The sequence below is a fragment of the Anser brachyrhynchus genome (assembly GCF_964034855.1).
Source record: "Anser brachyrhynchus genome assembly, chromosome: 17".
Lineage (NCBI taxonomy): Eukaryota > Metazoa > Chordata > Aves > Anseriformes > Anatidae > Anser > Anser brachyrhynchus.
The window spans coordinates 10,596,588-10,623,940 of NC_137710.1; the positions used below are offsets into that span (position 1 = coordinate 10,596,588).

A 27,353-nucleotide genomic window follows, 5' to 3' on the forward strand; every position below is an offset into this window, starting at 1 on the left:
TTTTCTTCTGAAAAAGCATCTTTTTCACAAGGATATTGAAGCAGACATGGGGACAAGACAAGAGGGAAAAGGCTTCTGACTTCCCACCTGTGAATCACACTGTATTCCTCACTGTTTGGAGGAAAAAATCTCCATGATTCTCAAAATCAGAAGGCAGAAAAAGCCTCTCTGGGGCACTCCAGGATTCAAAAGCCAATTACGATTTGCAGTAAGGATAGCGGGAATGAGTTAAGCACAGTCTTACCTGGATCTGTCCTTTCCCCATTATGCGATCTGTGCTCTCTCCGTCCTCTTTGGTGAGCTTCATTTTGTTGTAGCACTTTTCATAGCACAGAATCCGCAGAGTTTGTGAGCCTTCCAGCTCAATTTCAAACTCCTGCAGGGTACCAGGAAAGGAGAGAGCAATGAATACACCACAGCAGGACACCAGTCTCTTAATAATCAATTGAATCTCTTTAAAACTCATCAGGAAGGAGCACTAAAGGTCTGACAAAAACCTCCTCCCTAATGCAGGCAGTCCAGGATTAAACTGGAATTGTATTTTGTATATACAAGATGGCCAAATCAGAGACTAAGATGCCTGACTCCTTAGCCAGGTTTCACTGAGTTTCAGTAACGCATCATTCAAAGAAACAAATTCACCCATGTTCCTTATATTTAATTTTGCTCTCCAGCAGGTTTTCAAGTTGGCAATAAACAGGTACAATGTCTAATTCTTCCCGTTCAGAACAAATAAACACGAACACCTCCAAAGAAACCTCCTTCTTCAATGTATTTTTACTGATGTCTTAAAAAATAATCATACTTACCTTTTTAAATGATGAAATGCTGGACAATGCAAGACTCATTTTGTACTGAAATGTTTGTTTAACTATCCAAGAAAAATCTGCCACAAGACCTGAGAGCCTCGTGAATCTGCTAAAGATGTGCTGAGAGGCAGCACATGCAGCACAAGTCCAAAACATGCAGCATGGGCTGCAGACAAAATGTTCTTTCATTTGTAGTTTTTCTACTCATGAACTGATGGCACATGGAACAAGCCACATTAAGAAAATCCAACCTACCTCGTTCCAGTTGGGCTCCGTGGTGTCTCTGTAAACTCTAGTTTTAGCCTTGTTCACGAAATACCCAAAAGAATCCACCTCTAATGTGCAGTACAAATCTGAGGAGGGGAGGCAAATGCAGAAACTTTGTAAAAATTTCTAGAAACTCGTACCTTTTCCTGAGTTTTAGGGCGTTACTTCATTTATATCTTCTCTGTATTTGTACCTGTATGGATCTCTGTATTTGCACTGGCCAAGGCAAATTTTCTCATCTGGACCAGCAGAGTTACTTTTATGCAGCTGAATTATTAGTACAGTGGTATAAATAACCTCATCACAGACAAGCCCTTCACTTATAACATGAGTCTGTTGTTTGCTACCATCCAATATTTCCCAGATCAATCCACAATGAGCAGACGGTGTACACCAATGAGAAATGAAACTTCCCCAGGTAGATATTGGATCTCATCAACACATCAGAGCTGATTTCACTGACACCAGCATTAGCATAATATCCCTCAGAGACAAGGTTAGGGGCTAGCCGTCAGAAACTCATTATCTCCACAAAGTGATTAACTATGTGGTATCTAGTGTTTTTGAAGAACTAGTAGTAAGCTGCAGACATTGCCCCTATTTGTATGTTTTAGGTTATGATAGCCAGCCCCATTGCATTCCCCTAAATTTATACCAATATCCTGACTTCACTTCCAGTTCTCCAAATCACCTCCTCACCATCATCCCAAATACTGCAATCCTAAATCAATCCACGACCAGCTGTCACAGCACCTGAGTTACCTCACCCCTACTATCTAACCTCTGTCAACACCTCTGTATTAAAGAACTGCAACTCACTCGAACTTTGTTTGAATCCTGTGGCAGAGTGGACAATGACATTCAGGAATCCGTAGAGACCTGGGGATTCATCATCTGCACAAAACAGTCAAGGAATTCCGTTAAGTTCACAGAGAAGTCAAGAGAGAAGGACAGTGATGAGCTGATTTTACACGAGTTTATGAGCACAGGTTTACACAGGTTTATGTTCCTAAAAACAAATGTGGCAGGAGCATTTAACCTAGCTGTTTCAGTAAAAGAGAGGGGGATACTGTTCCAGGTTCAGTGTCTGTTTCACCTGCAATATCTTCTGACAGTTTTGGGGTTTTAAAATGCCACTTTTGGGGTCAGCATGACAGCATGGAAGAGATTCAAAGGAGAAAAGTAAAAATAAAAATGCCATATCTATACTACCAGGTTACATAGTAATAAACGATGGCCTTTGACAAAGTTTTGACCTAGGCTAACCAGAATTCTTCCAAAGGATTCCCAGGCGTTCAAAGGTGTCCCAAGCCAGGGCTCTAACAGGCATGCACATCCCTGGCATGATGGCTGCGTGCAAAATCTATTTAGTAATCAGTGGATACATATTGGAGGATGTCCAGGAATATTTTACTGATTCAGATGAAGCCATATAATTTGGAGCTTGTTTTTTCTTTTTTGTTGTTGCAGCAAACATTGGGATCACTAATTGCTTTCACTCCTGCTGTTCTGTTTTCGTATGCTATCATCTACTTCAACTAAGCTACAAAAGTTGGCTACATAAGGTCTCAGCTTTTGATTTACAGGAGCCATCAGTTTGTAAATCATCACCAGGCTGAAGCCTGTAGCAGATAGAAGCAGTAAAAGCAACTCTAGGGGAAATGCACAAAGGCAGACAGATTTTTCTCTGCAGATACACCATAAGAAAGCACAAACTAGAGGTCTCACCTTCCTTGTTGATAGTGAGGGGAATGTTGTGGACTGTCTGAAGTTTCACACAGGAGTTGGTCAGCATCTGAAGCTCCACTGATGTGAGTGAGAAGCTTTTAAAGCCTGCCATGGAGATTCAAAGGAAGAGGAATTAAAATTCAAAGCAAAAGCTGGGCTCTCCCGTTCTGGACAGGATACCTGCTCCCTAGACATTGCTTGGCAATTGTACCACAGTGTTCAGGTCTGTACTGCTGCTGCAGCCCATCTCTGTTTAGGGCATATTCAGCTCTGTTTAGGGCATATTCAGTTACTCCTTGGAGTGAAATGTCTCAATGGTTCACAGGAAGCAAGGGGCACTCATATTCTTGCAAAGCCAAAAACCACCCATGCCAAAATAAAAGTTTCTTTGGACTGAAGCCAGGTAAAAGGGTGCAGCTGTTCCCTCCACCTGGAGCTGCACAAATCTCTGAGCTCTGGGGTAAATTGGACGATCTCTCCCCCATGCATTCCCTACATGGTACTACAGTCAAAGTTCCCTTAGAGAGGCTCAGATGTGCACAGACAAAAGACATACATGTTGCACTATAAGTTTCAATGCGTGGTCCTCTTTTCTCAGGAAACTCTGCCCAGACCTCACCCTCTGGACTCCTGCTCTTGGATCACAGTATTTGTACCAATGCCCAGCTGAGGGTCACTCACATTTCTTCTGCTGCTCCCGGATGTTCTCCCTCCACTCTGCCCTTTCATAGTCCGATGAAATGAGGAACGTGTAACTCTACCCAGGAAAACAGAAGAACATTAGTCTGACACGCCATCGAGAGCAGACCTGCTCCAACATCTCCTCCAGTGAAAATTCTTAGCTATACTGTCCTAGTACTACTGCCACTTGCCCTACATCACAGCTTTGTCAGTGACAGGCAGGACTCTGGCAACGTGCCTTCTCAGCAGTGTGCCAGCGGTACCAACATGGACTCCTGCAGTCAGAGCTTTCACAGAGCTCCACCCTGCAAAGAGCAGCTGTGTCCCTGGCAGCACGGGGTCCCATGATATTCCTTGTAACAGTTGCATCATGAAACCCCAGAGCCTCTACAGCAGGCCAAGAGGCTGATACAAGCTGAAGAAGCATGCACCAGCTTGTGAATTTTCACTGACTAGTAACAGGATCTTGGGAGCATCCTTTGTCTTTGTATGTGCAAAGGCCACAGTGAAAAGCTCCAGTACTGCCAGAGCAGGTGATACCTTTGGCACACTGAGCATCCTGTGGAGCTAAAAGGAGATTGTTCACAACCGTTCAGCATCCCCGGTGCCAAGTGCAGCATACAGTTCTGAGGAGACAGCCCTGAATGCACTAAGCCTTGAGCTTGAAGGGGAGTCTGAAAGGGAGTTGCTGCAGCGCTTTTTGTTAGACGAAGTAAGCATTTCCTATTGCTCTGCCAGGGCAGGTCCATTTGTATATGGCATATACAGGCACACAGACACACACACAGTCCTTTGACAGCTATCTTGTACGCAAGGCCTGAGGCAGACCAAAAAAGCCACTCACCTTGCCATTGCGATTGTGTACCCGGAAGGCCATGTTGGGCGACATCAGCAGTAGGAGTGATTCCTGCTCTGAGAGCTTCTTTTTCAACCTCTCAATGACCTTGCTGCCCTTATTGGCTCTCTGAAGGGTGGGGGAGAGAGGGAGACAGAAGACACAAATGTCATTCTCCTGCACTTGCCCCCATTTACATCAACATATATTTTCAGACCCATGGTCCCTTCCCTCTGAGAGTAGCAAAAAGGCCCCAGGCAGGAGAAATGCTGTCAATAGGATTCACAGGGCTCCAGCTGCTCAGGAAGGTGTTATCTCTGCAATATCTCTGCAGCCAGACTTTGTGCCTAGTTCCAGGTGCCCCAGATGAAGGTGCAGGGGTACATACCCACTGCCCCAGTTACACCCTGTATTTTCTGTTCTAGAGGCTGCAGGCAGCATCCCATCACTGGGCAGCCATAGCACTGCCAGGTCCTCCACAAGCATCCTTAGTCAAGCAGAGTGAAGGCAACTTCTCTAAAAGCAGCTCGGAACTCTATCACCAAACTTCTCTCCTATCTGCTACTCACCAATGCATTTTCAGAGGTCACCTAAAAACAAGTTTTTCTTGGAGAAAAAACAGCCCCAAAGCCAACCACGTACATTGTTTGGCACTGATGCACCAAAGCGTGTTTCCTAGACACCTGCACCTTGTGAGTAAGAGGCTTCCACACGGTGTTCCTCCTAGTATCTCACATTTTCCAGGAAACCCTCTCTGAAAGCTAGCCAGGGCAGAGGCACAAGAACCGTGTTCTTTGGAAGTGTGGGGGATTTTCTTCTCATGGTACATGCAATTTTATTCATATCCTCCTCTACAGACCAGCAGGCTTTTAGCTTTCAAAGCCTTGTTTCTCATTTGGGTGGCAAGATGGTTCAAAGTCTTACAACTCTGAGAAAACATGTCTTGCAAGCAAAGACAAGCCTGGGCCAGAGACACCATATCTGTGTCAGACTGTCCAGTCAGAATAATTTGTATGCTCTTTGTATACTTGCTGTTGCTTTGACACTGGTGAAGTCAGAAAATGCTAGAAAAGCATACTTGAGCCTGCAAAAATTCCAAAGTACACGCTTCTGACCAAAATCACTTGCAGGATCATACTCAGACAGCTAGAAGTCAGACTTCCTAAAAAATGGCATGCCACACTCCCAGTCCTTCTCGTGTCTACAACATAAGAGCTCCGCTCTCCACATGAGTGCCTGGATAAAGCAGTTACAGGCAGTCCCATGCAAGTAGGGAAGCTACTGGCTACCATAAAGCATCTTTTGCAGTTCCTGCATCCTCAAAGGACACCATCATTCGAGCAGTGCAGCAGGATGAGCAATGATGGGCTGCACAGCAGTCTAGCTATCACTGCTAACAGAGCTGTACCACAAATCTCCGCTGGGTGGTCTGTCTCTGCAGGACTCCCCATGCTGTGCAGGTCTGGGAATGCTGCTTCTATCAGCATCTCATGTCAGCAAAGATACTGAATCTGTTCTATACTTTGGATGGAGCGCTCAACCCCTTTTTACCTTTTCACGCTGGATGTCATTCTTGATCTGGGATATCTTGATCTTCATGGCATCCAGCTCCTCATCAGGTACCAGTGGGATGTTGGGCACTGCCTCAGACTCATCCACCATTTGGAAACTAAGGTCCGTGAGTGGGATGTACCATTTACAGTCATACTGCTGGCTTTTTCTGAAAGACAGAAGTTCCAAGCCTTTACTACTACTGGCGCTTGGCAACACCCACTCCCCCTTCCCACAAGCCCTTCCTCATTATAGTTCAGAAGATACAGAAATGGGCACAACTTCACTGTGACTTCCAGGTGGAAAAAATCTGGTAAAAGGCTGCTCTCCAGTAAGAAACTGGAGTATTCAACTATCATTGCTGGCTAAACTGAGAACTCTGCTGAAGCTGAGATGCAAAGTACATAGTCCAGAAGGGAAACCTCACCCTCCAATCTGCTTCTTGAGCTTGGCACACAGGAATAGATCAGTAAAAAGAAAGACATGACGTAGTTTGCGAGCCCCCTCAACTAGCTCCACCATGAAACTGTCCTTCAGGAGCTGCCGGTGCTGGTGAAAAACAGAGAAAATGTTTTGGTTAGTGCAAGAAAGGCCCAGGTAAGGCACTGAGCCCCCTCAACAACACACTCCATACTCCTTATGCATGACTCCTACCAGAGCCAATTCAGTAAATTGTTCCAATACAGAGGGGGAAAAAAAAAAAAAAAAAGGTGGCTTTTAAATGCTCCTTGTTGCAAGCTGTGCTCCCTACTGCTGCCTTCTCTCCCAGGGGCAACAATGGCCAGGCACCCCCTTCCTCATCTGGCTCCAGGTCAGAGCTGAGGCTTGTTTCCAGCACCTGTCTCTGAGCCCGTGTAATTTATGGTGAGTCATTGCCTGGCTTCTACATACCCGAGGGCCACGATTGCTCACAGCACATCATCCCCCCCACAAACCAGTAGAGAGCAGCAAACACCACTTTTCTATCCAGGATTTCCCTGCCCTCCCCAGGAGTCACTTCCCAAGCCGCTGGGTCCAGCTGAAGCTACCCCACCACTGAGAGGAGCCTACCAACACCTCCATTCCCAGCAGCAGTTTGTCACCATTAACAGGTGAATGCCATTGCTGCTTCTTTATTATAAGTGCTGTTAAGGGATGATTCCTGACCAAAATGTGTACCTAGCAAACTCCTCAGTAGTCCCTTACCAGCCTGTGTTTAAACAGGACCATCTGGATATGTCCCCTACCCCATGCCTGTTAAAAGCCTTTTTTTTTTTCTCCCCTCAAGTCAAATATACATTCCTCAAACCCAGATGATGTAAAGAAAGTGCCTAACACTGATGCCGTTATGTCTGCCTCTGGTTCCAGGAAGCTTTACAACCTTCTACATAAGAGACACACACTGGAGGGCAGAAGCATCTCTTTCCTATTTCCCTTACAGGGACTCTGCAGACAGAAAGGTTGGAGCGCTGGCACTGAGGCGGATGGGTCTATGCTGTCACCAGCGACCAACGCAGGAGTTTCAAGCCCTGCTCCACGCTCAGACCTTCTGTTCTGATGTGTCAGGATCAATAAGAGTTTGAGTGCACATCTGGAAGAATAAAAATCTCCCACTGATTTTCAAACAGAAGTCAAGGATATGAAACTCAGGGCAAATTTTATTCCCACAAATTCGGATAACTGTCAGTTTTGCCTTGCTTCATGGCCAGTACAAGCAGGCACCATCAGCATATCCATGCAGGTCTGCTAAGACACTTTTTCCTGACCCACAGTATTTTTCCTTCCTATTCCAGCTAGGAGGATGCTCCCCTGATACCAGTGAGTGACATGGCACTCATGCTGTACACGCCATGACAACGTCATGGCTGGAGATTGGAGAGATCTAACACTGTCCAACGCTCGCCAACACCCCTCCTGCTGTTTCACTGCCAGCTTTCTCCAGGCCTACGCACGACTTGTCAGTAGGACTCGCTGCTGGCCTGCAGCATCTCTGCAATCACCACACATGCAAAAGCTGTCCTCCTTTTCCAAAGGCAGCTCTGGTCCGGTGTGCAGCAGTGTGCAGTAGGAAAGCAGTTAACCTGAGCAAGGTCAAGACATCCAAAGCAGAACTGTGCCTCAGTTTCTCTGGGTTACGCCTCATGGGTTTTATTTGCTGCATGACATAACAAGCCTTGAACACATTTACTGCAGAGAGTGGGAGTACAAACCCCCGCACTGCCTCTCCTTCCTCCTACCATCCTTCCCATCTTGGCTCTCCAAATGAAAACAAACCACATCAGTCCCGAGCCCAGTACACATCATGGCAGGAAACACAAGGGAGAGAAATGTCCTTGCAGACATAATTCTTGTTTCCACAGTCTGTCCTAAAGCACCCTAAACTTCCTGACATGGGCTAAGAGTCTGCATTTTACTGTCTGCAGCTGCACTAGCACCACAGCAAGCTGCTGAAGCACAGACAGTGTCAGCATCTCATCTTGGGGCCACCTGCCAACGTACAGAAGTCCCGGGAATCTGCAAGCAGCAGCAACCAAAGCTGCACCTTCCCCATAGTGCCAGGAAGTTAATGCTGCTCCCTAGCAAACTCTTGCACCATCTCTGGGCATGAGCCTGTGGAGATCTGGTATCCAGCAGTGATTCAGGCTCTGAAAGGCCTGTACATATGTTAATGTTTATTTTTAGGTGGGCGTGATCCTCCTGGCTTCTCCTTGGTGGTTTTGGAGAGAACGCCTGCCTGCATTGATGTCTCTGCTAATGATGTGCACTTGTGCATGCCTCCCTGCTCCTGCCCAGTCAACAAATCCCAGGTAGGCAGGAAACTAGAAACATCCAGCTTTAAAAATAAATAAATAAGAAGGAGGTATGTTGTCAGTAACAGAAACACTCTCCACAGCTGCAAAGAATTTCATTTGGGGGCAGTAACAAAGCAGGGATAGAGATTTTCTGAACAAGCCAAAACCCTGATCTCAGGTTGGTAGATCTGATGAATATTAATTATGCTGCAAATCAGCTCAGCTCCTCCGGGGCAATGAGAATAGCTGCTTGTTGCCAGCCCAACCTCAGCCCATTGTTCTTAGGTGTAAAGATGTTCTCTCAACTCACTCACCTCTGCTACCCAGGCAGGCATGTGCCGCAGTCCTGACCTGCTTTGTGTCCCCCTTTTGCCAGGCACTGGCAGTGTGTTTGGTTTTGGCAGTATTCCTCTACCATCACCTAGACCACAGTATTTTGAAGAGAAGCATGTCTTCAAGTGAACGGATGCCCATAAAGAGGCACCAGTGACTGGAAGTCCTTGTGTCAAGCCTCCACAAAGTGAGACTAGAAGAGCCCATTGCTCTGCAGCAAGGCCACAGACCTCCTCACACAGCCTGCCTGCTCCACCCAGATGACCCCTTCTCCTGTGTCTAAATTTGCACCTAATCTGCCACTGTACAGGCCTTGGCTGTCATCATTCGAGCAGAATTTCTCCAAGCAGCCCTGCTCTCTGTCCCACATCTCCCCAAAACCCAAGCAGAAAGCTCAGCTATACAATGTCAAAATAGGGGTGTGATTTAACAGCCTTCGCACTTCTCATCTGGGACTTGGGTACCCCTCCTTTGCACTGAGTTTATTTTGGCTGGCACTCCTGGGTACAAATTACCCAGATTGACAAGACACAAGTTTTGGCAGCAGGATCTCTCAGAAAGAGAGCTGGGTGGGAAGAAGACAAGGGCGTATTTCCTAAGCTTGACTGGAAGAGAAGGAAAGAGGTGAAAGGGATGTATTCCAGTCATCCACTCAGAGGAAAACGCTAATCTTCCTTGAGCTTTCATTCTTCATTTTGTCTCACTCCTGAGCTAGGTGGGAAGGTCTCCCACAGGGAGCAAGGGTACACTGCCACAATGAGCAACCAAGGATCCAGGAAAAAGAGGAGAGGAGAAAGGGTTTGCAGATCAAGTCATAAGGGCGTGGAGCTTGATATTAGGTCTAACTACCAGCTTCTCTGGGAAAACAGGATTTTCATTAGGGCTGGCCACAACAGGCATGCACCAGGCTGTGCAGCATCAGTGGAGCAGAGGAAGAGCGCTTCCAGCAAAGGGTCACATCCTTTGTTGCAGATGATTCATCTTGCCGGGAGGGTTCAGCAGGTCAGTGGGAAACAATAAAAGCATTTCCCAACTGGCCTACCAGATCCCTGCCAAGCCCCACGGTGAGGGAGCGCAGGGCACTTTCCTGACCTCCCGGCATGAGTCAGCCCATCCTATCCCACCCTGGGGGAGCCAGCAGCCCCCTCAGGCAGCACTTGTGCCTGTCAGGTGCCCAGGCCACCTTAGCTCCACTGGTCCTCTCTAGCATTTTGGGCACCAAAGCCCACTTTGGTCAACTCCCACGCCCACTTTGGTCAACTCCCACCTAGGGGCAGCAACAGCTGTTCTTTCAGTGGCCTCCTGCTAGACAGGGTCTCCTGAAACACGAAGTCTTTTGGCTTGGTGATCCTGCTGTATGAGATGTACAATACCTCATGTGTTTCTTAAAGTACCCTGAAATAACATACAGGCTACAAAAACACCAAACTAGCATCAACAAAACATGGGCTTAGTATCAGAGTGGCAGTCTGGTGGCAGAGTGATTCCCTCTCTTCCACAAACAGCCCCAACACTAGCAGGTGTCCAGCCCAGGAGATTAGCTCAGCTACAGAAAGATGTCTGTGGAGGCCTAGAGGAAAACCTCCCATTTTGTATCAAAATTGAGTGAATTAGGATCACCTTTAATCTCTTACACAGGGCCTGGGCAGACTGTCACCTCCACGAGGCTGTTGCTAAGCTCCTGCGTTGGTGCAGTAAAATTCCCAAGTCTCCCTTCTAGACCCTGCTTTCCTTTTCATGTTTTTACCTGCTGCTTCTCCCACCCATTTCAGTGCTCTGGACAAAAGAGCTCTCCCTCTACATCCTTCAGTGCCTGGATACCTCTTTGGATTGCCTGCTGTTGTCCTCCTCCTCTTACCTCCGTTAACAAGCATCTCCCCCTTCTCTGCTACCAGCCTCACGACTACCTATGTGCTCATCTATTCATCCTACAGTGTTTTTGTGCTGTTTGCACATGATAAATCCTGCTGCTGTCACGTTCCACTTAACTCCAGGAAGTGTGGCAGAAGACCAGCTTGTCTGAGACACATTACAAAAAGTGGAATGTAAAAAAATATACTCATCCAGAACCACAGCTGTACAAAGAGTTGTCTCCTCACGTGAGTGCCAAGGAAAGAGCTCATCCGATGTGGTGACAGCAGAGGCCTGCAGTGTGCGTGGGTGAGAGCCCTGGGAAGGACTGGAACATGTGTGATGCAGGAGGAGGAGGGTAAGAGCAGGAGATGGGTATTGGCATATGTCAGCGAGGAAGAGGTGGTTTGGTTTTCTGCAGAGCGTAGGAAGAAAATGATTCCTCGTGTGTGTGTGTGCATGTGTTGCAAGACCAGCATTGCAGAATAAAGGGATTCTCTGCCTAGGGAGCTAAATTGGCTGCTCTTTGAGCATTTTAATAGCCTTTTTTTTTCTTTCCAAAGCTTCTGTCACCAGGAGCTCTCTGACTCCAGCTGCAAGAGAGTGTGAAGCATCCAAGATCATTTTTGAGTGCTCTATTGCCAACATCTGCCCAAGGCATCAGGAGCAGTAGGCACCAGGCCTCAAGCTGTGCATGCCTGCCTGGGTCTAAGCTTAGCCCCCAGCTTTCCAATGGCTTTAGTTTGCACTTCTGTTCCCTTGCATAGCTCCTTTGCCCTTTCTTGTTCCTACAACAGCCTCTGCTAAATTGAACAGGAGCCTAAAACAATGATACCCTGTCCCTTGATTGCAGTTACAAGCCACATTTAGATACACAGTAGAGCAGTCTGCCAAGCAGCCTCTTCTCCTTAGTGCAGACACGGAAGGTCCACAGCAGCATAAGCTGATCCAAAATGTGATCTAGTGGACTTGTTCCCAGAAGGAACTGCCTGTCTGCCCTCTTGTGTGCTGAGGAGATCAGACACTAAGCCAAGGTTTAGCTTTCAGGCAGCTCCATTCCTCCATACCACTGTGGGATCACACAAATACCAGTACCAACACTTCAGAGAGGGTGGGACTGCATGGCCATGGGCAGGGCAGAATAGCAGCCACCACCACTCAGATTGGTTTGAACTACCCTGAAACAACACACTGCAAAGAGCACTGGATGAGCTGCAGTCAAGGGAGGGCCCTAACATCTCCCAAATTAACTCTGTGATTTGCTGCAGTTTTATTAACTCCTGCTTTACAAGAATGGGCTGAACTATCTGGAAGCACAAGGCAGCACCAGCTTCACGGTCATTTGCATCCAGGTTCAGATGAGAAAAAATACACAGTCCACATCGGCTACCTGTTAATCAGTCTCGCGGGGCTATCACTCCTTCCCTTCTAGCTTATCTGGCACATCCTTCACCTCAAAGCATACATTTCCCTGCTTCTCCAGGGGACCACCCTCTGGAAAACCTTAAACAGGTTCCCTGTTCAAGACCAGAGGACAGCAGTAAAGAAGAGTCAGTGAGCAAGTAAGGTGCCTGCTCCATGCTCCTAAAAGGTGGAAGATTTTTCACCACTCCCATTCTGAGTCAGAAGATGCTGTGCTACTCAGACCCCCCTTTTCCTTCCCTCTGTGAATGTGTTTGATTATTTAGAGAGTCAGTGAAGTGGATATCTGCAGATAACCCATCAAAAATGTAAAAAATATATAATAAAATAACCACAATAGAAAGGTAGGAAGAAAAGAAGCAGTAAGATAATGGAACAGTACAGGCTGAAGGGAGACAGATCCAAAAGTCTGGAAAAAGCCCTCCTGGCTTCCTTATGTTGTCATCTACCAAGGGCTCAAACCCTTCCTCAGAGGTACGGGGACAGTGCTGGACCTGAAATTCTTAGGGCAAGACCAGAAAAGCTGTCAAAAAACTGCAAGGCCTTCACTCCTCCCATACCCTTTCCTTTGAGTTCTACTGTGAGGACACATCCAAACCCTTCTGCAGATCGTGGAGAAAACATCCTCAGCTCAAGACCTCTATGCTCTGCTAGCTAAATTCAGCCTCAGGGCCATTCCTGCCTTTTCAAACCCCAATCAAGCACACTGAGTGAACCACTCACAAACCAAACAGGCTGGGGTTGGTGTTCTCCTAGCTCGTCTGTAGCAGCAGTCCCCAGCGAACTACAAAGCAGAGGCTGGCCAGCAGCAAGGGCCAAGCTAGGTGTAGCATTCCCTCAGCCCTGGTTTGTAGGTTCAGCCCACCAATACCGTCTTCCCTGTTGTAGCCCCTTCTGTCCCTGAGTGAATGGTTTTACTCCCTTTGTACCCACCTCCTAGCACTAACTGAAATACTCATTCAGCCCCAGCAGATTAAACCATGTCCACGAATCACAGAAAGCTTTCAGTTTACATGCATAAACCTAGAATTATGAAAAATAGCCTGCTGAGCCAAGCAGAACTGGGGGGCTAGTGTGCAGGAAGAACATCTGGCATCCTGCAGGAAGATAGCAGGCAGGTCAGACAGAGCCAATGCCCCCGGAGCAGGGAACCACCTTTTGCAAAAGGGATGAAGACTTGTACTGCCTCCTGACCCACACCTCTTAGCAGCCCATCACTAGGGAGATTAGCCACTCACTGCTTCCCGCAGTTCAAAAAGATCCTAAAAAAAAGAGCTGGAGCAAAGCAGATTCAACTCCTCCCGACAATGCACTCAAAGGGGAAAATATTCTGCATAAAAGGCGAGGACTGGGGAAAAAAGATAACTGCGATCAGCACCTAAGCAATACATGAGGGGAAAAGGCTGTTTTCCCTCCTTCCTTTCCACCAAGGAAATTTCAAAGTGGTGTAAGACAAATAATGAGAAAAGCCATCAAAGCAAGCTGGTGATTCATTAAAATAAAAAAAAATGCATTATGCATTGAGAGTAGTCAATTAGGAGATGCAAACTGCACACTGTCCTGTCACCCCAGGGGAAGCACAAGCAAGGGGAGTGGGAGGAAAGGATAAGCAGAAAAGGAAAAATTTACAAGCATAAACAAAACCCAGCTATGACCCCAAGGTGAATAGCTTGTAGGAAACAGCAGCCATCACTAACCCACCCAGAGTAGCTGGAAGCTCCCTTTGTCTTTGGATTACTATGAAGAGAATGAATGTAGCTACTCTCCAGACAGAGTGGTGTCAACCAAAGCATTACTGCTTTGAAAAATGAGGGCTATTGGTGCCAAATGGTTGAAGAAAGTATCCTCATTCAGATTTCCAGAGTGGAAGGCTGGGAAGCATCAGAAGCAAGTACTTTTCTTCCCTGGGCTCAGTGCAAGCCACGTGTGGCGTGGGAAAGAGCACAAAGGGTCCCCAGTTCCCTCCAGCACACCTACAGCCCTCTCCTTGGATATGTAGTCATCTTTTCCTCCCCACATACAAGAAGTCACTACAGGGCCAGTGAGAGTGTGAACAGGCCTGCTGAGCCCAACGCTGACAGGCCTCCTCCTTCCTGCTTCGTAAGATCTGACAAACATACTGCTCCAAAAAGAGATCATCAGGATTATCCTCCCGAGCCTGCCCCTCCGCCTGGGCTCTAGCACTTCATTAGGATTCTGCATGACACTTTCCAAAGCCTGCATCCCTCATTGAGATGCTGACAGACAACCAGAGAACACAAAGTGCTCCCTCCCCTCTGAGGGGGCATTCCAGCCTGTAATTTCTGCTGTGACTCAATCAGCATCCACTTTAATGAGGCCATCTACTATCTCCAGGCCTTGGTGACTGATGTTTGAGCTTGTACCTCAGTCTCTGATTGCTCAATCCTCCCTCTTCTCAGCTGCAGTTTTCCTCGGTTAACGAAATAAGAATATGACCAAGAATTCTAAGACGAACAGTACACCCAATTCCCAGTACTGCAGCTTCTAGCAGATCTTTGTCAGCTGATAATCCGTTTAGCAGCTAAAAGCAAGCATGTTCAGCTGACAGGACCTGGGAATACATCTTGATGGTTTGTGTACGTTAACAATCTCCTGGGCTTTGTAGGAGATGTTTTTGCACTGGCTAATTTGGGTCGCTTTTGATCAGCCAGTGTCTTTGGCACACTGCCACAATGCCTCTTATGAATTTACTCTCTGAGCTGCACCTCTCTTTTGTCCAGTCTCCTACATCCTTCTGTCTCTTAATACTTCTGTCAGTCCCGGTGTGTCCTCATCGGGAAGGACTGAACTGCCTTCTAATGAAATTACGAGGCAGATGAATCAAGCCCAGTGAGGCAAATAAGAGTTTACTATTGTGTAGGTCTATGTCCTCCTTGCTCAGCACCACATGCAGGTAAGGGAACTTCACAGCTTCAAACGTCTTGGGCACATTTCAACTCCTAGCAGAGCCTAGAAGGGCTTCATCGCACCCTCAGGAGTTAAATACCCCCCTTATTTTTCCCAACTCATTCCATTTGTTTTGCTTCCTAGCCCCATTTACAACATTATTCTTTAGAAATAAGGATGCAAAACTGAGTTTTATAGTGCAAATCAATATTCTGGAAAACAGCTTTTCCTGTCATGATTTCTGATGTTTTCCTTACCTTTTTCCCCTCCTAGACTTCCTGTTTGGTTTGAGTTTGCAGGTAAAATACAAATCCATTTAGTACATAACTACACATCGTAGAAATGATGTATGACAAATTATTATAACACCACTAAGGACAAAACTCTAATCACACTTTTCCTCTGGGTTTCCAAACAGAAAACAGAGAGGAGCTGTACTATATCCTTTAGAGAACAAGGACACTGCATAAACTGTTTCTTAGCAACAAACAAACGGATAGCTCAAGTTCCCAGTCTGCCTCACAAAGGCACAACCAGTATTTAGGAACCAAGAAAATAATGGAAGCAGGAAGACTCACCTCCCCCTTCTTTACCGTCATGGACTGCCGACGAGGAGTGATCTCTTCATTGATGCTGGAAAGGAAATTCTGCGAGATCCGCAGGGCATCCTGCAGGAGTGGATGATCAGGATGGCTCACTGGAGTGTGCTTGAGCAAATCCTGCAACCAGGAACACAAGCAAAGAAGAGAACCATGAGCACCACTGGAAAGCAGAAGGGTCTGAAGGCCCCTAACTAGAGCCATGGGACAAGATGGTCCATGACTTCTTACACAGTAGAATAAGGCTGTATGTATAGAGGAAGAAGAAAATGATCCTCTGCATTTTGTAACACCAATGGAGAGGTACCATCCACGGGCTCTTCCCCCTCAGTGTAACGTGAAGAGGCTCCTGTGCAGCATAACAGCTTAATTTTTGCAGTCCTGCAGCTCCATGGAAAATTTAAAGGGACAAAAAAAGGAAGGGGGGGGGGGGGGCGGGGGGGGGCAAAAAGTTTGAAAACTACCCTTCAGATACTTACATGCAGTACAAGTGTGCTGCGAGTCACTCGATCCACTGGTTTGTATAGGAGAGCTGTGGAAAAAAAAGCAATGGAAACATAAAAAAGAGGTACCTAAATACAGCCCCTACAGAGCAACTTGTCCAATGCCACTGAATGTACAGGCCCGGGTTTATTAACCAACGAGCTACCAGAAACCCTTCTCTAAGGTTAATGTGCTACACAGCCAATTAAACACACATAAACACAGAGGAAATAAACATGCTCCACGGGAAACAAATGCCCACTTGTGAGCACACCCTGTCAGACAGTGGATGAGCATACAAGGCAGTACCGAACAACTGCACACAGCATGGCACACTCCCAGCAATTCCCTGGCAACCTGCCTGGTCCCACAGGTCAGAATCAGGCCTTGCACTCTTAAAGTTGCCAAGGAGGTCCCTGAAAGGTTGGCAGTGCATCCCTCCTTCTGGAGTTCAGCATGAAACCGTTGAGTGCTTCCAAACCCTGATAACAGGCCAAAAAAGGAAGGGGATTGGCTTTTACGTTAGTCAGTATGGAATCTTCATATAACATGGCTTATCTTCTACTATGTGCATGTATAAAGACAAGCACAATGAAAGCTGACCTTGACCAGGCTCTCTTGAAATGGCAAAAAAACAATTACTGACGTTTGTGCTATCACTGTGTAGGAGTCGTTTTCTTAAGAACACAGCAGTCCTTTGGTTCGCCTGGTTTTGCCCAGAGGGACTCATCAGGTTTTAAGCTGGGGCAGAGGTTTGCCCATGCATGCATGCAGTTTACTATGCACAAGCTCTACTACTTAGCAAAAGGGAACCGATTTCCTAGGTAAAGCCAGCAGAGACTTCATAATCTTCCAGCATTTAAAAAGAAGTAGTGAGAGTGGAGGTTTGGCAACAGCCCCCACACAGTCCTGACAAACCAGTCTCCTCTGCATGGATCACTCACTTTCCAAGGAATTTTTCGTCGTCTGATCTTTAGATTCCTTTGTGCTTCTAGCCTTTAGATTCTAAAAGAAAAAGAAAACCCACGTAGCAGGCAGTCAATCACCTCGAAATATCACATGGGAATGTAAGAGTCTATCTGCTCCTCCAAAGAAGGGCCTAAGTGAAAATGGAGGACAGCCCTTTCACATTTCAAATCAGTGAAGGAAAAACATGCTTTCCTTCTTGATAACTTCACCCTTGCCATGTCACAGGCATCCACGCATCTCAAATATTAATCAGGTTTCTTAGGAGTGTATGTCAATAGAGATGCAACAAAGCAGGGAACCACCTACAGCAACAGAGGATGGTGGAATTTTTAATCACCTGTAAGAGAAAGGCATGTCCATAAGGATGCAGCCATTGTCACAGCATGCACACGCCACCAATAAATAAAGTACAGGACTGGGATTTAGCACCCCCTGGTTTTACTTCCTTATATGTGCTCTGAGCTGTGCAACCTTGGCCAAGTCATTGTCTTTCATGGCCAAAAAGGAACAATATCTGTGACACTTTTTTTTGCACATGGACTATGAAGCTGCACGTATTAATGTGCTGAGTGCTCTGAAATCCTCAGCAGGACACTAACACAAATGCAAAAGTATCATTACCATCATTCTAAATGCAGCAGGTACTGGCATAATTTCAGCATTATCCTTCAGAAAACAGGAAGACTGAGGGATCGCATTTGCACAGAGCCCAACACCCCGCTGCCCTCGTCTCTATCTTCTAGGTGTTACTGGAACACTTTCTATACACAGTACTGTTAATAAATAGGAAACTCTATGGAATGCATTTTAGTACTGAAAGAAAAGTAAGCACAGGGGAAGCTACTCTACTAATGAGCTGACACCACTGGAGCACAGAAGTGATAGGGTAAAGGACCAGAACATGGTAGAAACCCTCAGTAAAGGAGAGAATAGAAGGCACTTGCACTCCAATGAGTAGTACAGCAGATCCCAATAGGCAAGCCTTGCTTCCCTTGTTTCACAGAGGGACTGTTTCACTTTATCTCTTTATTATAAAAATCTAAAGGGACATGCAACATTGAATGTACTCATTAGCTTTTTCAGAGCAATAAGCACTCTCAGTATCATTCAGCTCTGATTATTTATTTGGTTGTTTTTAAGGACACAGATATGAAGTTCCCATTCTCTTGGCAACTGAGTTGTTCAAGACATAATTACTGCAGTGCAAACAGTCAATGAGACCATGCACTGCCAGCAAAGCTGGTGGCCTGGGAAGCCTGAAAAAGCCTTCAAAATGCTTTGACACAAAGTACTCCTCTTAAAGAGAGGAAATCAGAGCGGCCAGTAAATCTAGATTATGCTTGACACACTTGCCATTTTAAACAGAGTTTTCCTGTGCTACTCTCATCCTCTCCAAGGCAGTGAAGTCTGCAATTCCACAGATAGCCATAACACAAGCCATTAAGGATGGCTTTTTACATCACAGTCAGCATTACCATTAACAAGAGAAATATTTGAGAAGCTCCAAAACAGCTTTCCCTGCTAGAAATGCATGCAGGTGGCACAGAGCTGGGAATTTCAAAGTAACGCCAGTTATGACAAGATTCCTTGGGCAGAAACAGCACATAAAGGCTGTCCATAGGATAAACTCTATTAGGCCAAAGTACAAATTGCTGTAAGAACACAAGCTGAAGCAGTGAGTCTAGGGCATAACTCCTTCAGAAGTCAGGGTGGCAAAGATACTTGGAGAATAGACAGGAGTGACACTGCAGGGTACTAGTCAGATTCAGACGTCTCGTGTGTCTGAATACCATGACATTACCTCAGAGATTTCAGCAAACTGAGCATTGGCTTGGCAGCATTTCTCTGCTGTCTCCATAGCAACTTCATAGTTATCCACAAAGGCCCGGTACACTCCCAGCTGGCTGGCCTGCAGGAAGCAAAACAAAATAAAATAAAATAAACGCTAGGGAAGAAGACGGTTTGGGATGGCCAGCGTTGGCATCTAAAGATCAGGTCATGTTCCTTCACAACAAAGAATCCCAGGGAATGCTGAGCAGGCCCAGAAAGACAGCTCTGACCTGTGAGCTTTGCTTAACCAAGGCAGGTGTCCTATGCATCCAGCTCCATCTACCCTGAATAAGTTCACTTACTGGCCTGTGAGGATGACACACCCTTATTACTGCCATCTATTTTTCCCTTCTGAACTGCCAGATTAGTATCTATTAATATTTTAGCTCATTGATGCAACTGGAACTGCTGGCTGTTTGCCAAAAAATATGAATCAGACAGGAATGATTCAGCCCAACAGCACAAATGTGACCGCAGTAAGCTACTTGTTGGCTTTTGCACGCGTGCTGGTCACACTAAAACAAACCCAGATATTAACCTGTATCTGCATCAGCAAACATTGTTGTAAAGGGCAGCAGAGTGCTGAAAATACAGAAGAGATCCAGAGCACGATCTGTTTGGAAGGCAGTGACTGCAGCACTTAGGTGACAGAGAATGACAGTTCAAGCAGAAGGAATACACCATTGGTCTGGATGAAGACACAGTAGGCCTCAGAGTCTAGCAATAAACCACTGTCATCACTGAGCCCTAGCACTGATTCTGTTTGCTGACTTATTTATTAATTGCAGCGATATTCATGCCAGAGAACATAAGATCCAGCTCAGGAAACCCCTGGGTAGCTTCCAAGCTTGTCTGGATTGCAGAGCAGTTTTTATGCTGCAGAGCTCCACAGGCTGTGCCGCAAACACCTCAGCAGCTTGAATGTGCTTGCAGAAGTGTGGTCAGTACTGAGCCAACAGGTGGAGTACTGAAAAAGACTTATTTTTAACGAAGTTGTGTTTTTTTTTTCTCCCAAAAAAAGCTTACACTTATGATTTCTGCACCTTCCCTACCACCTCTGCCCCACAGAGGCACCAGGCAGAGCAGTAGGTGCTCTTTTCCTCTCCTGCTCTGTCATAAACATTGTGTTTCCCATTCTCTATGGAGCTTTGTGCAAGAAATGATGGAAGAGAAAAAGGCACTCCCCAAAGAACATTCCCTGCACAGATTTCTTTAGCTAACAGGGGCTACAAAAGTGAGCTATTTTCTATGGTGCATTTTACTAAAAGATTAGGAACCAGCCTCAACCCTCACACAAAATAACATCGTTATGGCTGAGCCTGAAGGAAACCATGCTCACTTATGCCAGGGGTGATCTGGCCCCAGCAGTGTGGAGAGAATGAAATCTGTAGCTGCCACTGGGGCACAATTCCCTGAAGAAGCTGCTGCCAGAATTATCAGTCATTTGTAGGGCTTATGACATTTAGATTTGGATGATGCCAGCTAACATCGCAGAACTTCAGAGTTTCTCCATTACTGTGCGGCTCTTCCATTTCCTACTACTCCTTAACAATCTTTCTAAGCTTTCATTTTCCTTCTCTACACTTGCTGTCATTAAAATATCTATTCAATTAAAATCTGATCGTCCAATCAAAGCAATGATGCTCACACAAAACGTTAATACTCGTTTAAGTTTTCCCTTTTTTGATTAAGAAGAAGGCAATGAAAACTAAACAAGCTTTGGTAAAAATAATTGGCTTTTGGTTAAAAATTTTCCATTCCTGAAAACTATTAGTGATAATATTTGCTAAATATTTTTTTATTTCTAAAAAAAAGTTCTGAAGTGTTTCCTTTTAGTTATAAAATTGTACAAAATATTCCTCAAACACAAGAAGCATATTTCACTCCCACATGCCTGATGGCTTTTGTTGTTTTTATTTTTTTTTCCTCCTTCTCTTTTCCTTAGTTTCAATAGGAAAACTTGCCCAGTGCCAGGACCAGAGGCAATGGGCACAAACTGAAACACAAAAGGTTCTGTATGAACATCAGGAAGCACTTCTTTACTGTGCAGGTGACGGAGCACTGGCATAGGTTGCCCAGAGAGGTCGTACAGCCTCCCTCCTTGCAGATCTTCTAAGGCCACCTGAACATGGTCCTGGACAACCTGCTCTAGGCAGCCCTGCTTGAGCAGGGAAGTGGGAACAGATGAGCTCCAGAGGTCCCTTCCAACCTCTACCGTTCTGTGAAAAAGGTGGAATAACGGTCACTGACGTTGCAAATGTATCGTACTTTGTACCAGACCACATGAAATTCTAGAATTCCTTGCATGCACCATCTATAACTTTAGTCTATGGTGCTTTGCAAGATATTAATGCCCCCAGAGACCACAGAATAACAGCAAGGATTCTAGTGTTTATCATCAGATTGCATGACATGACCACAACTAGACAGTCTACTCCCAAAGATTTGATGTACAACCTGTATAGATGTCTTCTAATGCCTGATATTCTTGTTGTTTCTCTCATCTAGCTGCTTCTCACTGCCTGCCAAAAATGATAAAGTTTACCTCATCCAGCTAAGGGTTCACGATTCCCACTGATAATGTACCAAACCATTAGAAACTGAAATTGCTAAACTAGCTGAAAGCTTCCTGCACTAGGGCGATTTATTTCTTTGCTTCCTATACTAACCCAACAAAATCATCAGGTTACATATGCACAAGAATCAAGGGAACACAAAAATACAGTGCTACAGAAGGGCCTGTGATCACCGTCAGTAAGAAGCGGTCTTAAACAAAGGCCTAAGAAGCTGCACAGTGAGTCAAAGCTTGCTTGACAGCCAGCAGTGGTAAATAATATATTCAGCTCTTCTTCAATTAGCACTGTGTTCATTATTGCACTACACTTTCAATGCAGTGAGAGGTTTCCACTTTCAGCAACCTTCTATATCTTTGCTTCAGCAACCAGCAGCAGGTGGCTTTGTCTTCTTAAACCAGTTGCTCAAATGGCATATGCAGAGCTGCTCACCAAGGCACCAATTCAATCCCTGCTGGCTAAAACAAGCTGCGAGTGAAAAGTAGGTTCATATATTTTCATCAAGATGCCGGTGTGCACAGAAAACATCATCTTGCTGGCCTTTCTCCCCCTGCTCCATAGGCAATGGCATTGGTACTGGGCTACACAGCTGCTAACAATTGAGTGACCTTGGTAAAGTGTACTCCCCACCCAATAAACCCCTCACCGGAATGTAACTCCTACCCTGAGAATCAGAAGCACCTCAGGAATGCAGAGATTCCTTTCTTTTCTAAAAGGCAAAAAACAGCCCCTTTAATCCTTTGCTCTCTGCACATGCTAGGGGAAAGGCTAAAGGGGCCAAAGGAATTTCCTAGAATGTAAACAATTTTTCATCTGACTCAGAAACTCAGCATTTTTCATTCAGCCACAGGAATACAGTTGATATGACTTTGTCCTGTTCTGCACTCAGAGAATTTTGTTGAAGTTGTTTGAAGGAGTCTTAGTAGCAGATTGAGTGCATCATCAGAGCAGCAAGGGGAATCTCAAAAAGTGGGCTGGTAGAAATGCAAAGCTGAAGGTGACAACCATAAAAACAGAGAAACTCAGCACAAGATAGAGCAAAGTACCACAGAGAGAATGAAGTATGTGCGAGGGAGCTCAGCAACAAGGAGAAACACTTATCTTTCAGCGTTAAAAGGTAGGGATTTTTAAACACTGCCATTGTCCCATCTTCCTCTAAAGTAAATGGCTTGATGACACTGCGGACACCCTGGAGATTCAACATTTCTGTAAAACTGTATTTGTATTAGTAGCACAGCTTGTTGGAGCCTTTAATTAACAGCAATGAAAGAGCCACTTTTGCTGTAGGCCCTTCACTGCAGTGAGGCAAAGCTATAAGCCTGTCATCTACTCCAGCTACGGGCTTTCATCCCTTTAGTCTATGCAAAGTCACCATAAGGAATTAGAGCAGCACCTGTGAGATGAAGAAGAGATAAGAGAAGCTTTGGCGATGGTAGCTAACTCACCAGCTTTTGGAAGAGGTCTCCTACACGTTGCTGGTGACTCCACTGCTGCACTCGGGGAAAGAGCCCATCATAGAATTCTTTGTGGATCTCATAGAGCTCAGGCACTTTGAAGAATATTGTCTCAATCTGCTGACTAGTCAGCACAGGCTGAGATGTGGTGGCAGCTGCTTTCAAAGGCTTCATAGGCTGAAATGAGGAATGAAGGAAATCATTACCATGCAAACCAAGTACATCCACCCTTACCACATTACAACACATCCTTCCAAAGAGCTGTCCTATTAATAAGTGATATTTGCATTCATACAACTCCTGAAAGCTAGACATTAACAAACCCTCTCATGGTAATCAGCCACCCCTGGTATATGGATTTCCCCAGGATATTTGAAGGTGATTAAAATCCCTTTGCACTCAGTTTCCTCAATCTCTGTTGAGCTGTAGAGCACTGTGTCTAATAGTTAGCACTGAATACTGAAAGACGGGGCTCCTGTATGTAAGCACACTAATAACTCTTCAGTTGTGCCATATTCAGTCCTCTCCTTAGGCTTCTCTTTCTGTACTGGAGAAGAGGGGTAACAGGAACCTTTTGCACTGAGCAACTGATAAGCCAAGGTACCTGAAGTTCTGGGAAACTCTGGGCAGAAGCAGCAGTGAAAAGGCAAGTACTGATGTTTGAAATGGTGTCTGTCACCAGTGCTTACCAGCAGCAGAGCCTCCAGGTGGCTTAGGTAGGTTTCCTCACTGGCCAGGATTCCTGACAGGACCCATTTTCTCATCTCCAGGCCTTTCTCCAGATCTGGCTCACTCTATAGAGAAGTTGTTAAAAGAAAAAAAAAAAAAAGAAAAAAAAAAGAAAAAAAAAAAAGAAGTAGGAAAAAAAAAAGAATGAGGATGGGGGGAAGGTATAATTCAGCTGACCACAGCATACTCAGTTATTTGATTTACTTAACAGACTAATAAAAAACAACCAAAACAAAACACCTCTGCTTAGTGTCTAGTTTCTAGAAATATACATTAATAAAAACATCAAGGAAAATTTTTATTTACCAGAAACTGATGCCACTTAGATTGTTTATGGGTGTTAGCCTTAGTCATCCAAATTTGGTGTCCCAGCTAGTTGCCTGGGATTCTTCACATAATTTAAAACTTAAAATTTCAAAACTCAAAATTTATCTTTTTAAACAAATTTAAGGGACCCTTGGTTCTGTGCAGTTCACCCCCTCCTCCCATGAGAGTTGTCTATGATCCTATTCCAAAGCCATGTGGTTCTCTGTGCAGACAAGATCACCTCCCCTGTATCTACACAGATGCGCATGAATATAGAGCAGTTACAGGCTGACACTGCTGTTAAGATGGCTGTTCTTTCTCCCACTCTCTACTATTCACCAAGTTATTTTTCAGTGCCAGCATGTATAATGTCTATTTTTAGTGAGAAGATGGAATAATCAGCATTGCTTGGAATGCACATGCTGATTTTCTTATCAGGATTCCACGAAGATTTTCTTAACCAAAACAATTGAAGAAGGAGAGAGAAAAAATAAATAAGTTCATGAGCTAATGTACACACCAAGGGAAGATTATTACTTCTCTTAACACTTGATGTTAATCTCTTCTTTTGCATTTCAACTATCCATCTCAAAACTGCTACCTGAAAAATGTTTAACCTGATAAAATGAAATTGAGTATTTCCACAAACTCTGAAAATAAATTGGCCAGACAATGAAGATTAGAAATAATGAGAACACATCCCCCCCACATACTTTTACAGAACCTTATTTCCATTTCTTTTTATTTCTGCCATTCACAGAAATGACTTTTTACAATTTTTGCACCATTATTATGTTGTTAAATATCTCTGAGAGTAGAGTCAATAGTTAGATCTGAAAAAGTAAATACTTTTCAAGGGTTTTGGGTAGGTTGTTTGGGGCTCCATCCTACTCCTGTTAATATCCAGAGGAATCTTTGGCTATTGATTTTAGCAGCAGGGGGATTAGGAAACATAACAGCTTGTTCCACTCTACTGGCTGAACATAAAGCCCTTCTATAGCTGATTTTAAAAAGCTCCAGTTAATTTAGGGTCCTATGCTTTGAACTCTGCAAATGTATAGATGAGGTTCATTATGGAGAGAAGGTACCTTGGCTCTAGGTAAGCTTACAGCAGCCATCACGCTGAATGTGACTTTGAGCCCACGCACCACACTAAGAATGAAACATATCCTCACGCTCTCAGATATTTTTGGATTCAATCTCATCAGTAACAACCCTGACTTTCGAACGCTTTCGTTAAATTTCACAAGCTATTTTCTAGGCTAAAAGACTTTGCAGCAGCTCCTTTATAAAAATTTTGTGAGGTGCCAAATAACACCAACACCTCCTAAGTGAAAGTGGCAGACAGAAGCTGTTCTAAGGAAATGAATAAGATTTACATATATGTCAGGTACTACATGGAAAGAAGAACTTGTCTTTGCATCCTGCCTTTCAGAGAGGTTCAGTAAGAGCCACACTGCCTTTTAAAATCTTGAAAGGGCATCTCAAAGGAGCTAGGAATTTGTAATTCAGCAGCCACATTCAGAAGATTTAAGAAAAACATCAGTGCAAAACTACATGGTAAAAGGAACACTGCAACAGATTCTGTGCATTACAGAGCACTTGTTACAGCTCAGTCAGAAATTTGCAACAATATTATGACCATTCCTTTTGATTTCTATACCAGTAGTGCCTGGATGTCCACCCCCAGGTTAGGCATGGTGCACACAGATAATCAAGAAAGACAGCACCAAGACGTCTAACAAAGATTTCTTCCATTTAATGGGGCAAGCACTCAGCTGTCTCTGTGAAACTCCCAGGAGCTCTGATACAAGAAAAACACAAATCTCTTGGCTTCCAAAGATTTCTTACAACATTTACAAAAGAAAAATGCAGCTTCACAAAGAAGCATTGAAAAAAACTAACAGTGCTCCAAAGTCCCCACTGCTGCGGATGAGGTAAGCGGTCAATATTGACACAGCACTATAATTATGTCTAGCAGGTTCTCTTGGAGGAGTTGAGGGTTTAAAAACCAGCTGGGTATGTTTGTAACATCTGTAAAGAGCAGCACATGATGACGAGTCGTTTAAATGATTCAAACTTCCTCATCACAACTGTGACACAACAGTTTTCATTATAGCACTGAGAACAGCTTTCCTCTTCACAAATAAAAGCTTTAATTTATAAGCCAGTTCTTGCTAGGCATCGTCAGCTGACAGAGACGGCATTTTCTGTCTGAATGTTAATTTCCCCTCTTAAAGAGATTTGCTTTCAGGGAGACAAACATCTCCCAGGACACACTACAGACCTTCCTTCCTGGCCATTACCACAAGGTCACATTGAGAAGTCCACAGTGTTGTCCTAATCCTTTTTATAGGAGCATTTTCCAAGTGCAATGCTTGCAAAACTGTAGCCTCAGCGCCAGCCAGCCAGAGCAGGGCCTGGCTGCTTTAAGATATAGGGCAGCAGTTGCTGAAGAAACCCTCTGGGGAGTTTATTCAACAATCACAGAGCACACTGCAAGGTTTCCAGAGCAATACCTCCAATTTACATACAGATTCCTGAAATGTGGAAAGATGATATCCTGCTGCTCCTGCTGTGTCAGGGATCAATATGCTACCATGCTGCTGCTGTCTCCATTGTGCTGCCACTCTGCTTCTCCTCCTGAGAACCAGTGCCCTGACATGAGTTTCCTGCTGAGGAAGGCCTTTTCTGACAAAGTCATCTGGGGCTGCACTAGGCAGCAGCTCTTGCTGCTAGATGAACTTCTGGAGACCAGTCCCTGTTCTTCTTCAGCCTCAGGGTGCTTTTTAAGTCATGCTTGTTATGAAACTCACTCCGGGACTGAGAAATTCACTGGGAGCTGGTGCCAAAACCAGGAAGATGAGAAACAAATTTATTATTTGGTATTACAACATTTCTCACTTACAGAATTGGGAACAGGCTCACCTGCACACCCAAAACAAGTCAGAGCAATTAGCAGGCAAAGATACTGTGATACTGTCCTTCCACTCTCCCCTTAAAGTACACAAAAATGTGATGCACCCAGTGCCAAGGGCATTTTCTGCTTTGGCCTTATCTGACAAAAAAAAAAAAAAAAAAGAACAAAGAACAACCCCGTGACCACAAAGCCTCACTGACTGCTCCATTCTGCACTGCAGGCATTTAAGAGAGGGAACATCCTGGGCCTAGGAACCAAGCTTCCCAGACACACGCGGTGTCAGGGAGACCTGCCAAAGCTGGACGCTCACTTCCCTTACCCTGGCAGGAAGGAAG

The 27,353-nt window shown here is 45.1% G+C and overlaps 1 protein-coding gene across 2 annotated transcripts in view; it reads right to left on the bottom strand.

Annotated features, from left to right (window-relative positions):
- The window catches only part of BCR (BCR activator of RhoGEF and GTPase), a 97,874-nt gene that overhangs the window by 15,242 nt on the left and 55,279 nt on the right, over positions 1-27,353 (bottom strand). For both annotated transcript variants that reach the window (XM_080559988.1, XM_080559989.1), the window contains 14 exons: positions 23,753-23,857; positions 23,055-23,240; positions 19,008-19,115; positions 17,182-17,242; positions 16,234-16,286; positions 15,734-15,874; positions 6,299-6,420; positions 5,872-6,040; positions 4,330-4,449; positions 3,486-3,561; positions 2,805-2,909; positions 1,896-1,970; positions 1,065-1,162; positions 245-376 (listed from right to left, as the gene is read on the bottom strand). In XM_080559988.1, the coding sequence (XP_080416114.1) occupies positions 245-376; positions 1,065-1,162; positions 1,896-1,970; positions 2,805-2,909; positions 3,486-3,561; positions 4,330-4,449; positions 5,872-6,040; positions 6,299-6,420; positions 15,734-15,874; positions 16,234-16,286; positions 17,182-17,242; positions 19,008-19,115; positions 23,055-23,240; positions 23,753-23,857 (1,551 nt within the window). The remainder of the gene's footprint in view (positions 1-244; positions 377-1,064; positions 1,163-1,895; positions 1,971-2,804; positions 2,910-3,485; positions 3,562-4,329; positions 4,450-5,871; positions 6,041-6,298; positions 6,421-15,733; positions 15,875-16,233; positions 16,287-17,181; positions 17,243-19,007; positions 19,116-23,054; positions 23,241-23,752; positions 23,858-27,353) is intronic.